This window comes from Protopterus annectens, chromosome 2.part1, assembly GCF_019279795.1.
Source record: "Protopterus annectens isolate FY-2018-M chromosome 2.part1, PAN1.0, whole genome shotgun sequence".
NCBI classification, from domain to species: Eukaryota; Metazoa; Chordata; order Ceratodontiformes; family Protopteridae; genus Protopterus; species Protopterus annectens.
Window position 1 is genome coordinate 1842803868 of NC_056729.1, and position 14279 is coordinate 1842818146.

Below are 14279 nucleotides of genomic sequence, written 5' to 3' on the forward strand. Positions count from 1 at the left end.
TAGCAACACCATTGGGTACTCTTTTCAATCACAGTCTAACCACCGGCTTCGTACCAGCTGAATGAAAAATAACCACCGTTATTTCCTTGCACAAAGGTGGGGCTTCCACTGACCCCAGGAACTATAGACTTATTACTTGACTAGCCTTATGCCAAGGTCATGGAGCAAATCTTCACTGACCTTAGCAACAAAAAATATAAGTAATCTCCAAACACTTGACCCTAGTCAGTTTGGATTTGTCAAAGGGAGATCATGCCTGTTAAACCTGGTGGACTTCTTTGAGACAGTCACCAAGGCCCTGGATGAGGGGATATATGTACATACAGCCTACTTGGATTTAGCCAAGGCATTTGACACTATCCTCCACTCAGGCATCATTGAGAAACTCACCCAGCTAGGTATCAACCCTTATATCATCAGATGGGTCACTAACTGGTTCACTGATAGAACACATACAGTCATAATAGGGGAATCCACCTCCAACAGCAGACCTGCAACCAGTGGTGTTCCACAGGGATCAGTCCTGGGATCTCTACTGTTTGGAATCTATTTCTCCAAAGTACAAGCAAAAACTAATGGTCTGTGGCTGACAAAGTTTGCTGATGTTTGCAAACTAGGAGCAGTCATAGGGTCTCCAAATGATGTTAACATCCTACAAGTGAGTCTTACACAAACAAATGATTGGTGCCAAAGTCATGGCCTTAAACTCAATGCAAAAAATGTATTATAGTTCTTTCTGGTAAAAGCGATCTTCCTGCTAACTACCACATCAATAGCAACACCTTAAGTACACAGTCAGTGGTGAGAGACCTGGGCACACAGGTTGGCAGCAACCTTAACTTTAACCATCATGTCTCCACAGTGGTAAGAAGGGCATTTTATATTGCTCACCTCATAAGTAAGGGCATTGCCTCCAGAAAAAAGAAGTTATAACTTTCTTGTTCTCTTTTCTCATCAGGCCAATAATTGAGTACAATGCCCCTTTTGGTATGTACTATTTAAGCACCTGCAGCAAGTGAAGAAGCCACAAATGTTCCTCACAAGGAAAATTCAAGGTCTTCACCATCTGTCCTATGGGGATTGTCTGAAATTACTGCCACTTTATTCTGTTTCATACAGACTACTCAGAGGTGATTTCTGCCTTGCATATAAGGCAATCTTTGGCCCTTTGTGTTAATGAAAATGTTTCATATCCGAAAGTCAAATGGTACACAGGTTACTCGCTCTAAAGACGTTAACCTGGTATGTGACATTAATAAAACCTGTTGGAGGGACAGATTTGTCTTCCAGAGGTTACCACACCTTTGGAACAGACTCCCACTTCATGTCAAACAGAGCACCTCATTGACCCTCTTCAAACACAATCTGGACGAATTGGATGGGTGGCTGTAAATTACCCCGGTGGTTCCACTTGTGTCGCTCTTGGACAGGGTCAACAGGTGCTGATCATGGAAATATGTAGTAAAAACTTGGCTAGGCTTGTAAGGGCTCTAGCGACATTAGCCTAGTAACTTCCTATAATCCTATGATCCTATGATCAGTTTAAATCATTTGTCAGTGAAGAAGACTAAAACTAATACAACTGCACAGCAGGGAAATCAGTTTGGAATTTTTTTTTTTTTTTCATGGCTGGGCCTCCCAGCTAGTGTTAGGTGTTATGCAGCTGCCTAGTTCATCTATTGCTGAATGCAGGCCTGAATACAGGAATGTGGCATTACCTTCCTTCACAGTATGGTACCTGCTTTTTTCCTGTAATCTGTTGCACATAATGTGATGTACCGAAATGGCATGAAATGGGCCAGACACATGAACAATACACAAAGTGTACCCCGTTCTGAGTGGCTACACAACACAAGCATATCTCACATCTTCTTCCTCCTAATTTTAGTTTTTCTACTGATTTTCTTGCAGCCTTTAATATCGAGGGGAATTCATAAAGGTTACCATAAAGTGCAGATGTAATCTACACTTAGTCTAATTTTTCTGAGATGACTAGAAAGGACACAAATGTGGTAGGGATGTTCTTGAATACAGATTGTGTACACTTAAATGTAGTCATGCATGCTCCGGCCTTTATTTCCCATTTATTTATGTATGTACACATGTATGTATGTATGTATCATGTATTTATTTATTTACTTTTGTTGACCGGAATATTCTGGTTGGATCACGAAAGACCCCTTTTCAGCAGAGTCCCACATACATATAAGCAGTAAAACATCCCTGAATGTAGCATAGAAATGATGCCCTTTCAACAAAGTCCTTAGGAGAAAAGCTCCATGTACTTATTAACAGTAAAATATTTTAGTATGTAACACAGAAGCTTGAGAAAGCTCAGGATACTTATTGAAACAGTATTAAATCAAAACCTCAAACATATTGACACAACAACAAATAAATCTTAAGATATTAACATAGTAGATTATATATTACAAAATGAATCTGTGTCTAGGATCCTCTACCATCCAATGTATTTCTCTCGGCTTTTTCTTTCATCCACCTCTGTGTATTTCCCTCTCTGGTGTTACATACCACTAAGTATAATAGTGCAATGAGGTGTCCTCAACTTCGCTGGCCTCTGTTTCTGTCTTTAGTATTTTGTGATTTTATAACATCCTGCATATGGTCACTACATTTCAGCCTATCCCTTTTCTATCCTCATGCTTTAGTATCACTGGTATCTAAGGACCACCTCAGCGGTGTACCTGTACCTGCCCTCACCTTCAGTGTAATGTGCTGCTATCTCTGGTGCCTCATCACACCCAGGGTGTGTCAAATACCTCTGCACGTCCTCGGCTTAATGTTTCCATGTCTGTGCACTCCAGCATGTCAGTCTGTCCTCATCTTCAAGTTATGTAGCTCATCCCACCATCTATATGGTGCAACTAAAACAAAATCTACCTCCCCCTTACCTTTCAATAACTTTGTTTATAATGCATCATGCCACTTAGTGTACATGAGTACCTAAGTCTGCCCTCTCCTTTACCCTCTGTCATTTCCTTCTTGAGAAAGTCATCTCACCCACTGAGTACCAGAACTTCAGTCACACCTCTTCTTCAGCTTTCTGAGTTAGGTAGTTAGCACAGGGAGTTAAGGCTGTGAAATGTAGTTTTTGTGGTACAGGGTTTGTTCCCATTAGCCCTTATGTATCTACTGTGTAATCCTGTGCAAGTCACTTAACCATGCAATGCTTGGGGGCAACAGGGAATGTGGGCTAGGCTCCTCAGTGCTCTACTGGATCTCAACCTAATAACTATCTATGGCACTTCCTCTAGTATCTCATTCCAAATGGTATGTTTTTCTGTACCTTAATGTGCAATTTCCAGCCCTGCCATAATGGAAATGCTACACATCTGCAAGTTAAATGACTTAAGAGTCAGTCACTCAACCTAGCTTGTGACACTAACAGATCATGCTGGAGACACAGATATGTCGTTGAGAGACTGCTGCTTCTCTGGAACAGACTCCCTATTCATGTAAAAGACATCTTCTCATTGACCCTATTCAAACACAACCTAGATCATTGAATGAGAGACTGCAAATTCACCCCAGGGGTGGCATCCATGCCGCTCATGGACAGGGGTAGCCACTGTTTATAACAGACCTGCTCATATCATAAATTCATTGTGCAAACTATCCAAAAAAGAACAAAGGGGATACTTGGGATCTACATGGCTAGGCTTGTAAAGGCAATAGAGGCCACTAGCCTAGTAACCTCCTATGAACCTCCCTTTTCTATTGCTATTACTCTGACTGCCATGTATTTGTATGTTGTTCATATGAATAACCTTTGTATTCCTGCCTTTATCCTGTATCTTTATCCATGGTATCCAGATGTACACACTCTCCCTCTTGACTTGTCTTCAGCTTTGCACAGTTTGTGTCTCCATCTTTGTTCCTTGTATAGCTTCTTCCTAATATGTTTATTTTCACTATCCTTTCACCATCTCCACATCTCATTCTGAAAGATACATCTGTCTCCTACTCTACTTACAATTCACGGTGCTGTGTCCTCTGTCTTCAGTGTCTTATTTTGCATTACACCTTGGTCACCTTCTTTGCCCTTAGCCTCTGCCTCAGATTGTCCAGTAGCCTAAAGTATCATGACCTGTTCTCACGTTTGTATTTGTCTCTGTTTCCTAATTTAACAGTGTGCTCCTGTCCCATCACCTGTCCTTACCTTTGTATTTGTCTCTGTTTCCTAATTTAACAGTGTGCTCCTGTCCCGTGACCTGTCCTTACCTTTGTATTTGTCTCTGTTTCCTAATTTAACAGTGTGCTCCCGTCCCATCACCTGTCCTTACCTTTGTATTTGTCTCTGTTTCCTAATTTAACAGTGTGCTCCTGTCCCGTGACCTGTCCTTACCTTTGTATTTGTTTCTGTTTCCTAATTTAACAGTGTGCTCCTGTCCCGTGACCTGTCCTTACCTTTGTATTTGTCTCTGTTTCCTAATTTAACAGTGTGCTCCTGTCCCATCACCTGTCCTTACCTTTGTATTTGTCTCTGTTTCCTAATTTAACAGTGTGCTCCTGTCCCATCACCTGTCCTTACCTTTGTATTTGTCTCTGTTTCCTAATTTAACAGTGTGCTCCTGTCCCATCACCTGTCCTTACTTTTGTATTTGTCTCTGTTTCCTAATTTAACAGTGTGCTCCTGTCCCGTGACCTGTCCTTACCTTTGTATTTGTCTCTGTTTCCTAATTTAACAGTGTGCTCCTGTCCCATCACCTGTCCTTACCTTTGTATTTGTCTCTGTTTCCTAATTTAACAGTGTGCTCCTGTCCCATGACCTGTCCTTACCTTTGTATTTGTCTCTGTTTCCTAATTTAACAGTGTGCTCCTGTCCCATCACCTGTCCTTACCTTTGTATTTGTCTCTGTTTCCTAATTTAACAGTGTGCTCCTGTCCCATCACCTGTCCTTACCTTTGTATTTGTCTCTGTTTCCTAATTTAACAGTGTGCTCCTGTCCCGTGACCTGTCCTTACCTTTGTATTTGTCTCTGTTTCCTAATTTAACAGTGTGCTCCTGTCCTGTGACCTGTCCTTACCTTTGTATTTGTCTCTGTTTCCTAATTTAACAGTGTGCTCCTGTCCCATCACCTGTCCTTACCTTTGTATTTGTCTCTGTTTCCTAATTTAACAGTGTGCTCCTGTCCCATCACCTGTCCTTACCTTTGTATTTGTCTCTGTTTCTTAATTTAACAGTGTGCTCCTGTCCCGTAACCTGTCCTTACCTTTGTATTTGTCTCTGTTTCCTAATTTAACAGTGTGCTCCTGTCCCGTGACCTGTTCTCACGTTTGTATTTGTCTCTGTTTCCTAATTTAACAGTGTGCTCCTGTCCCATCACCTGTCCTTACCTTTGTATTTGTCTCTGTTTCCTAATTTAACAGTGTGCTCCTGTCCCGTGACCTGTCCTTACCTTTGTATTTGTCTCTGTTTCCTAATTTAACAGTGTGCTCCTGTCCCGTGACCTGTCCTTACCTTTGTATTTGTCTCTGTTTCCTAATTTAACAGTGTGCTCCTGTCCCATCACCTGTCCTTACCTTTGTATTTGTCTCTGTTTCCTAATTTAACAGTGTGCTCCTGTCCCATCACCTGTCCTTACCTTTGTATTTGTCTCTGTTTCTTAATTTAACAGTGTGCTCCTGTCCAGTAACCTGTCCTTACATTTGTATTTGTCTCTGTTTCCTAATTTAACAGTGTGCTCCTGTCCCATGACCTGTCCTTACCTTTGTATTTGTCTCTGTTTCCTAATTTAACAGTGTGCTCCTGTCCCATCACCTGTCCTTACCTTTGTATTTGTCTCTGTTTCCTAATTTAACAGTGTGCTCCTGTCCCATCATCTGTCCTTACCTTTCTATTTGTCTCTGTTTCCTAATTTAACAGTGTGCTCCTGTCCCGTGACCTGTCCTTACCTTTGTATTTGTCTCTGTTTCCTAATTTAACAGTGTGCTCCTGTCCCGTGACCTGTCCTTACCTTTGTATTTGTCTCTGTTTCCTAATTAAACAGTGTGCTCCTGTCCCATCACCTGTCCTTACCTTTGTATTTGTCTCTGTTTCCTAATTTAACAGTGTGCTCCTGTCCCATCACCTGTCCTTACCTTTGTATTTGTCTCTGTTTCCTAATTTAACAGTGTGCTCCTGTCCCATCACCTGTCCTTACCTTTGTATTTGTCTCTGTTTCCTAATTTAACAGTGTGCTCCTGTCCCGTGACCTGTCCTTACCTTTGTATTTGTCTCTGTTTCCTAATTTAACAGTGTGCTCCTGTCCCGTGACCTGTCCTTACCTTTGTATTTGTCTCTGTTTCCTAATTTAACAGTGTGCTCCTGTCCCGTGACCTGTCCTTTCCTTTGTATTTGTCTCTGTTTCCTAATTTAACAGTGTGGTCCTGTCCCGTGACCTGTCCTTACCTTTGTATTTGTCTCTGTTTCCTAATTTAACAGTGTGCTCCTGTCCCATCACCTGTCCTTACCTTTGTATTTGTCTCTGCTTCCTAATTTAACAGTGTGCTCCTGTCCCATCACCTGTCCTTACCTTTGTATTTGTCTCTGTTTCCTAATTTAACAGTGTGCTCCTGTCCCGTGACCTGTCCTTACCTTTGTATTTGTCTCTGTTTCCTAATTTAACAGTGTGCTCCTGTCCCGTGACCTGTCCTTACCTTTGTATTTGTCTCTGTTTCCTAATTTAACAGTGTGCTCCTGTCCCATCACCTGTCCTTACCTTTGTATTTGTCTCTGTTTCCTAATTTAACAGTGTGCTCCTGTCCCGTGACCTGTCCTTACCTTTGTATTTGTCTCTGTTTCCTAATTTAACAGTGTGCTCCTGTCCCGTGACCTGTCCTTACCTTTGTATTTGTCTCTGTTTCCTAATTTAACAGTGTGCTCCTGTCCCGTGACCTGTCCTTACCTTTGTATTTGTCTCTGTTTCCTAATTTAACAGTGTGCTCCTGTCCCATCACCTGTCCTTACCTTTGTATTTGTCTCTGTTTCCTAATTTAACAGTGTGCTCCTGTACCATCACCTGTCCTTACCTTTGTATTTGTCTCTGTTTCCTAATTTAACAGTGTGCTCCTGTCCCATCACCTGTCCTTACCTTTGTATTTGTCTCTGTTTCCTAATTTGACAGTGTGCTCCTGTCCCGTGACCTGTCCTTACCTTTGTATTTGTCTCTGTTTCCTAATTTAACAGTGTGCTCCTGTCCCATCACCTGTCCTTACCTTTGTATTTGTCTCTGTTTCCTAATTTAACAGTGTGCTCCTGTCCCATCACCTGTCCTTACCTTTGTATTTGTCTCTGTTTCCTAATTTAACAGTGTGCTCCTGTCCCATCACTTGTCCTTACCTTTGTATTTGTCTCTGTTTCCTAATTTAACAGTGTGCTCCTGTCCCGTGACCTGTCCTTACCTTTGTATTTGTCTCTGTTTCCTAATTTAACAGTGTGCTCCTGTCCCATCACCTGTCCTTACCTTTGTATTTGTCTCTGTTTCCTAATTTAACAGTGTGCTCCTGTCCCATTACCTGTCCTTACCTTTGTATTTGTCTCTGTTTCCTAATTTAACAGTGTGCTCCTGTCCCATCACCTGTCCTTACCTTTGAATTTGTCTCTGTTTCATAATTTAACAGTGTGCTCCTGTCCCATCACCTGTCCTTACCTTTGTATTTGTCTCTGTTTCCTAATTTAACAGTGTGCTCCTGTCCCATCACCTGTCCTTACCTTTGTATTTGTTTCTGTTTCCTAATTTAACAGTGTGCTCCTGTCCCGTGACCTGTCCTTACCTTTGTATTTGTCTCTGTTTCCTAATTTAACAGTGTGCTCCTGTCCCGTGACCTGTCCTTACCTTTGTATTTGTCTCTGTTTCTTAATTTAACAGTGTGCTCCTGTCCCATCACCTTTCCTTACCTTTGTATTTGTCTCTGTTTCCTAATTTAACAGTGTGCTCCTGTCCCGTGACCTGTCCTTACCTTTGTATTTGTCTCTGTTTCCTAATTTAACAGTGTGCTCCTGTCCCATCACCTGTCCTTATATTTGTATTTGTCTCTGTTTCCTAATTTAACAGTGTGCTCCTGTCCCATCACCTGTCATTACCTTTTTTATTTGTCTCTGTTTCCTAATTTAACAGTGTGCTCCTGTCCCATCACCTGTCCTTACCTTTGTATTTGTTTCTGTTTCCTAATTTAACAGTGTGCTCCTGTCCCATGACCTGTCCTTACCTTTGTATTTGTCTCTGTTTCCTAATTTAACAGTGTGCTCCTGTCCCGTGACCTGTCCTTACCTTTGTATTTGTCTCTGTTTCCTAATTTAACAGTGTGCTCCTGTCCCATCACCTGTCCTTACCTTTGTATTTGTCTCTGTTTCCTAATTTAACAGTGTGCTCCTGTCCCGTGACCTGTCCTTACCTTTGGATTTGCCTCTGTTTCCTAATTTAACAGTGTGATCCTGTCCCGTGACCTGTCCTTACCTTTGTATTTGTCTATGTTTCCTAATTTAACAGTGTGCTCCTGTCCCGTGACCTGTCCTTACCTTTGTATTTGTTTCTGTTTCCTAATTTAACAGTGTGCTCCTGTCCCGTGACCTGTCCTTACCTTTGTATTTGTTTCTGTTTCCTAATTTAACAGTGTGCTCCTGTCCCGTGACCTGTCCTTACCTTTGTATTTGTCTCTGTTTCCTAATTTAACAGTGTGCTCCTGTCCCATCACCTGTCCTTACCTTTGTATTTGTCTCTGTTTCCTAATTTAACAGTGTGCTCCTGTCCCATCACCTGTTCTTACCTTTGTATTTGTTTCTGTTTCCTAATTTAACAGTGTGCTCCTGTCCCATCACCTGTCCTTACCTTTGTATTTGTCTCTGTTTCCTAATTGAACAGTGTGCTCCTGTCCCATCACCTGTCCTTACCTTTGTATTTGTCTCTGTTTCCTAATTTAACAGTGTGCTCCTGTCCCGTGACCTGTCCTTACCTTTGTATTTGTTTCTGTTTCCTAATTTAACAGTGTGCTCCTGTCCCGTGACCTGTCCTTACCTTTGTATTTGTCTCTTTTTCCTAATTTAACAGTGTGCTCCTGTCCCGTGACCTGTCCTTACCTTTGTATTTGTCTCTGTTTCCTAATTTAACAGTGTGCTCCTGTCCCATCACCTGTCCTTACCTTTGTATTTGTCTCTGTTTCCTAATTTAACAGTGTGCTCCTGTCCCATCACCTGTCCTTACCTTTGTATTTGTCTCTGTTTCCTAATTTAACAGTGTGCTCCTGTCCCATGACCTGTCCTTACCTTTGTATTTGTCTCTGTTTCCTAATTTAACAGTGTGCTCCTGTCCCGTGACCTGTCCTTACCTTTGTATTTGTCTCTGTTTCCTAATTTAACAGTGTGCTCCTGTCCTGACCTGTCCTTACCTTTGTATTTGTCTCTGTTACCTAATTTAACAGTGTGCTCCTGTCCCATCACCTGTCCTTACCTTTGTATTTGTCTCTGTTTCCTAATTTAACAGTGTGCTCCTGTCCCATCACCTGTCCTTACCTTTGTATTTGTCTCTGTTTCCTAATTTAACAGTGTGCTCCTGTCCCATCACCTGTCCTTACCTTTGTATTTGTCTCTGTTTCCTAATTTAACAGTGTGCTCCTGTCCCGTGACCTGTCCTTACCTTTGTATTTGTCTCTGTTTCCTAATTTAACAGTGTGCTCCTGTCCCATCACCTGTCCTTACCTTTGTATTTGTCTCTGTTTCCTAATTTAACAGTGTGCTCCTGTCCCGTGACCTGTCCTTACCTTTGTATTTGTCTCTGTTTCCTAATTTAACAGTGTGCTCCTGTCCCGTGACCTGTCCTTACCTTTGTATTTGTCTCTGTTTCCTAATTTAACAGTGTGCTCCTGTCCCATCACCTGTCCTTACCTTTGTATTTGTCTCTGTTTCCTAATTTAACAGTGTGCTCCTGTCCCATCACCTGTCCTTACCTTTGTATTTGTCTCTGTTTCCTAATTTAACAGTGTGCTCCTGTCCCATCACCTGTCCTTACCTTTGTATTTGTCTCTGTTTCCTAATTTAACAGTGTGCTCCTGTCCCATCACCTGTCCTTACCTTTGTATTTGTCTCTGTTTCCTAATTTAACAGTGTGCTCCTGTCCCATCACCTGTCCTTACCTTTGTATTTGTCTCTGTTTCCTAATTTAACAGTGTGCTCCTGTCCCATCACCTGTCCTTACCTTTGTATTTGTCTCTGTTTCCTAATTTAACAGTGTGCTCCTGTCCCATCACCTGTCCTTACCTTTGTATTTGTCTCTGTTTCCTAATTTAACAGTGTGCTCCTGTCCCGTGACCTGTCCTTACCTTTGTATTTGTCTTTGTTTCCTAATTTAACAGTGTGCTCCTGTCCCATCACCTGTCCTTACCTTTGTATTTGTCTCTGTTTCTTATTTTAACAGTGTGCTCCTGTCCCATCACCTGTCCTTACCTTTGTATTTGTCTCTGTTTCCTAATTTAACAGTGTGCTCCTGTCCCGTGACCTGTCCTTACCTTTGTATTTGTTTCTGTTTCCTAATTTAACAGTGTGCTCCTGTCCCGTGACCTGTCCTTACCTTTGTATTTGTCTCTGTTTCCTAATTTAACAGTGTGCTCCTGTCCCGTGACCTGTCCTTACCTTTGTATTTGTCTCTGTTTCCTAATTTAACAGTGTACTCCTGTCCCTTCACCTGTCCTTACCTTTGTATTTGTCTCTGTTTCCTAATTTAACAGTGTGCTCCTGTCCCATCACCTGTCCTTACCTTTGTATTTGTCTTTGTTTCCTAATTTAACAGTGTGCTCCTGTCCCGTGACCTGTCCTTACCTTTGTATTTGTCTCTGTTTCCTAATTTAACAGTGTGCTCCTGTCCCATCACCTGTCCTTACCTTTGTATTTGTCTCTGTTTCCTAATTAACAGTGTGCTCCTGTCCCGTGACCTGTCCTTACCTTTGTATTTGTCTCTGTTTCCTAATTTATCAGTGTGCTCCTGTCCCGTGACCTGTCCTTACCTTTGTATTTGTCTCTGTTTCCTAATTTAACAGTGTGCTCCTGTCCCATCACCTGTCCTTACCTTTGTATTTGTCTCTGTTTCCTAATTTAACAGTGTGCTCCTGTCCAGTGACCTGTCCTTACCTTTGTATTTGTCTCTGTTTCCTAATTTAACAGTGTGCTCCTGTCCCATCACCTGTCCTTACCTTTGTATTTGTCTCTGTTTCCTAATTTAACAGTGTGCTCCTGTCCCATCACCTGTCCTTACCTTTGTATTTGTCTCTGTTTCCTAATTTAACAGTGTGCTCCTGTCCCATCACCTGTCCTTACCTTTGTATTTGTCTCTGTTTCCTAATTTAACAGTGTGCTCCTGTCCCGTGACCTGTCCTTACCTTTGTATTTGTCTCTGTTTCCTAATTTAACAGTGTGCTCCTGTCCCGTGACCTGTCCTTACCTTTGTATTTGTTTCTGTTTCCTAATTTAACAGTGTGCTCCTGTCCCGTGACCTGTCCTTACCTTTGTATTTGTCTCTGTTTCCTAATTTAACAGTGTGCTCCTGTCCCGTGACCTGTCCTTACCTTTGTATTTGTCTCTGTTTCCTAATTTAACAGTGTGCTCCTGTCCCATCACCTGTCCTTACTTTTGTATTTGTCTCTGTTTCCTAATTTAACAGTGTGCTCCTGTCCCATGACCTGTCCTTACCTTTATCTAATATTATTTGTCTCTGTTTTGCACTTCTATAGTGTGCTGCTGTCACCTGACCTGTACTCACCTTTGTACTTATTTGCCTCTGTCTGAAGTATACCTTGGTCTCCTGACCTGATGTCACCTTTGCTTTCTTGTGCCTCAGTCCCCACTTTTCATTCTGTTACCTGTTTTACTGTTAATTACTTGATGAATTGTTTCATATATCCTCTTAAAAAACATAATCACCGATATTTAGATGTTAGCTTGCATTCACTGCTGTATTTTTGTTATGCAAGCCCTCCCTTCAAAGATACCTCGGTAACACATATGAGCATCCTATCACAGCTTTGCTTCTCTCTCCCCTTCCTCAGGTATGAATGACTTCAGCTACCTGCATACCAACTGCTTCGAGATTACAGTGGAACTGTCATGTGACAAGTTCCCCCATGAGGTGGAGCTTCCCATGGAGTGGGAGAACAATAAGGAATCACTCATCGTCTACATGGAGCAGGTAAGAGACAAATGTTCCTTACGAACAGGCCACTAGGTTTTTTCTTTTCTTCTTGGGCTTTCCAGTAAGAGGTCATTTACTATATCTACTTATGACTAAGAAACAGTGTAGAGACAAAATGTATTTTCTTTTCATTAGACAGCCAAAATCTCAGGATACAATGTCAAACATTCTGTTCCTAAACATGCATGTTCTTTCCAAAATGTTATTGAGTGAGATGGCTGCAATTTCAGACGATCAGTCCACTTTTCAGTTTCCTTAAGCTGTAATAATATTATTCCTACAGTGCAGCTGTTTTAAGGAATGAAACATTTGGCAGGGACAGTGCTCATTTGTTTTGTAGATCTCTCAGCAATGTTACCTATTATACTTTCAAATCCATTCCAGGTGTTAAAACCCAGTTATGCACTAATTAAAAACAAGTTTGTGGTACAGTAATTCAGCTCACAGAACTGCTGCCATAGCGATGGAAGCTCCAGTCATGTTACTCATTCATCCTCCTTTTCTCTTGCAATATACATTTTACCCTGCATTAGTGTCTCATTACATGGTGTCACATGCCTATACAGCTGGATATTGACTTCCTGTCTGTACAAGAATGTGCAATTCCTTCTGTTTGTGCAGTTGTTCTAGCTCCTTCTCTTATTGTGCTATCTAGATGTAAATACAGCATGTCAGCTTTGTCTCATGGGTATTAATAATATTAATATTAATTACTATGATGATAATAATAGTAATGGTATTAATTACTATATTAATAATAGCAATCTTAATTATAATAATAATAGAACTGATATTAATAACTGGGGTGATAACAGCAATATTAAGTACCATGATAGAAGTGATATTAATTGCTATGTTAATAATATTGATATCAATTATTATAGTAACAATAGTACTGATATTAATTACTGTGATAATTATAGTGCTGCTAAATGCTATAATAATTAAAACAATATTAATTACTGTGGTAATAATAAGATGAAACGGCAGCTGTAACAACACGCTAACTGCCACCACTCACAGATAATTCCAGCAAACCACAAGACAGATGGAAGATAAAATCCAAAATACATTTAATAAAGTGAAAAATAGTTGAGCGCTTTCACTCGCAAAGGCGAGCTTCTTCAGAACACATAATTCAATAAACAAATTGTTTAAATACTAAAAAAGGCGCCAAAACTGGCTCAATTCAGTTAAGGAAGTTAAAGCAATATTGCAAATAAAAATTCTCTCAACAACACAATGAGAATACAATCCAGCTGAACAATTAAAACAGCACCAGTACATAAATATAAACACAAAATTAATGTGAATAAAAAATTCAATCTAACATTAGTAAAGGTTTAATAGACATATAGTCATTAATCCCAGGCGGTGTGGTGGCATCTGTAAACACTTGCCACCATAATTCCCTATAAGCCAGGTAATTTTTAAGATTACCACCCCTAGGATTACTCCTGACTGACTCCAAAATTCCTAATGGGCAGGGTTCCGGATTAATTTTGCGTAGCGAGATTGACTTACCTGAATCCGCGGTTTCAGCGGACAATATAAGGAACGAAGCCTGCGATTTTACTTTTGATTTTTCATTCAGCAATTTTGCTGAAGAAGCTAGGCGTACTGGCGCCAGACCCAAACAAGTTTTGCCAATACGTACATACACTTCAACGTCTGGTGACATTATTCACCCTAAAGGTACTGTTTCTGCTACGGCTTATAACATTAATTCTAAACCTAACAAAGTGACTGTTGACAAACAGAATGTATTACAGAACTTTATCGAATTTGATTGTAAGTTCGATAATGCATATGAGAATAAGATTCATGATGTCAAATATGCTTCTAAAAGTACATGAAGGGACTATATTTATTCATTTGGTAAAAAATTGAACAATATCAATGCTTTAAAATTGGATAATGCGTATCTTAATTACTGCATTACTGCTAAAATTGTACCAATGGGGCTGAGGTTTTTTAAAATGCCGTTAGGCATTGATATTACAGTGGAAGTTGGAAATGATTTTAATGCCTTGTTTGACTCCTTCGGGATAGAATATATGAAAAAACTGATCAAACACAATGACTCGAAACTTTGTAAAT

At 40.6% G+C, this 14279-nt stretch overlaps 1 protein-coding gene across 2 annotated transcripts in view; it reads left to right on the forward strand.

Moving 5' to 3' along the window:
* LOC122794659 (probable carboxypeptidase X1) overlaps positions 1-14279 on the forward strand; it is a 1175708-nt gene that overhangs the window by 1079217 nt on the left and 82212 nt on the right. For both annotated transcript variants that reach the window (XM_044063283.1, XM_044063284.1), the window contains one exon: positions 12037-12176. In XM_044063283.1, coding sequence (XP_043919218.1) covers positions 12037-12176 — 140 coding nt within the window. The remainder of the gene's footprint in view (positions 1-12036; positions 12177-14279) is intronic.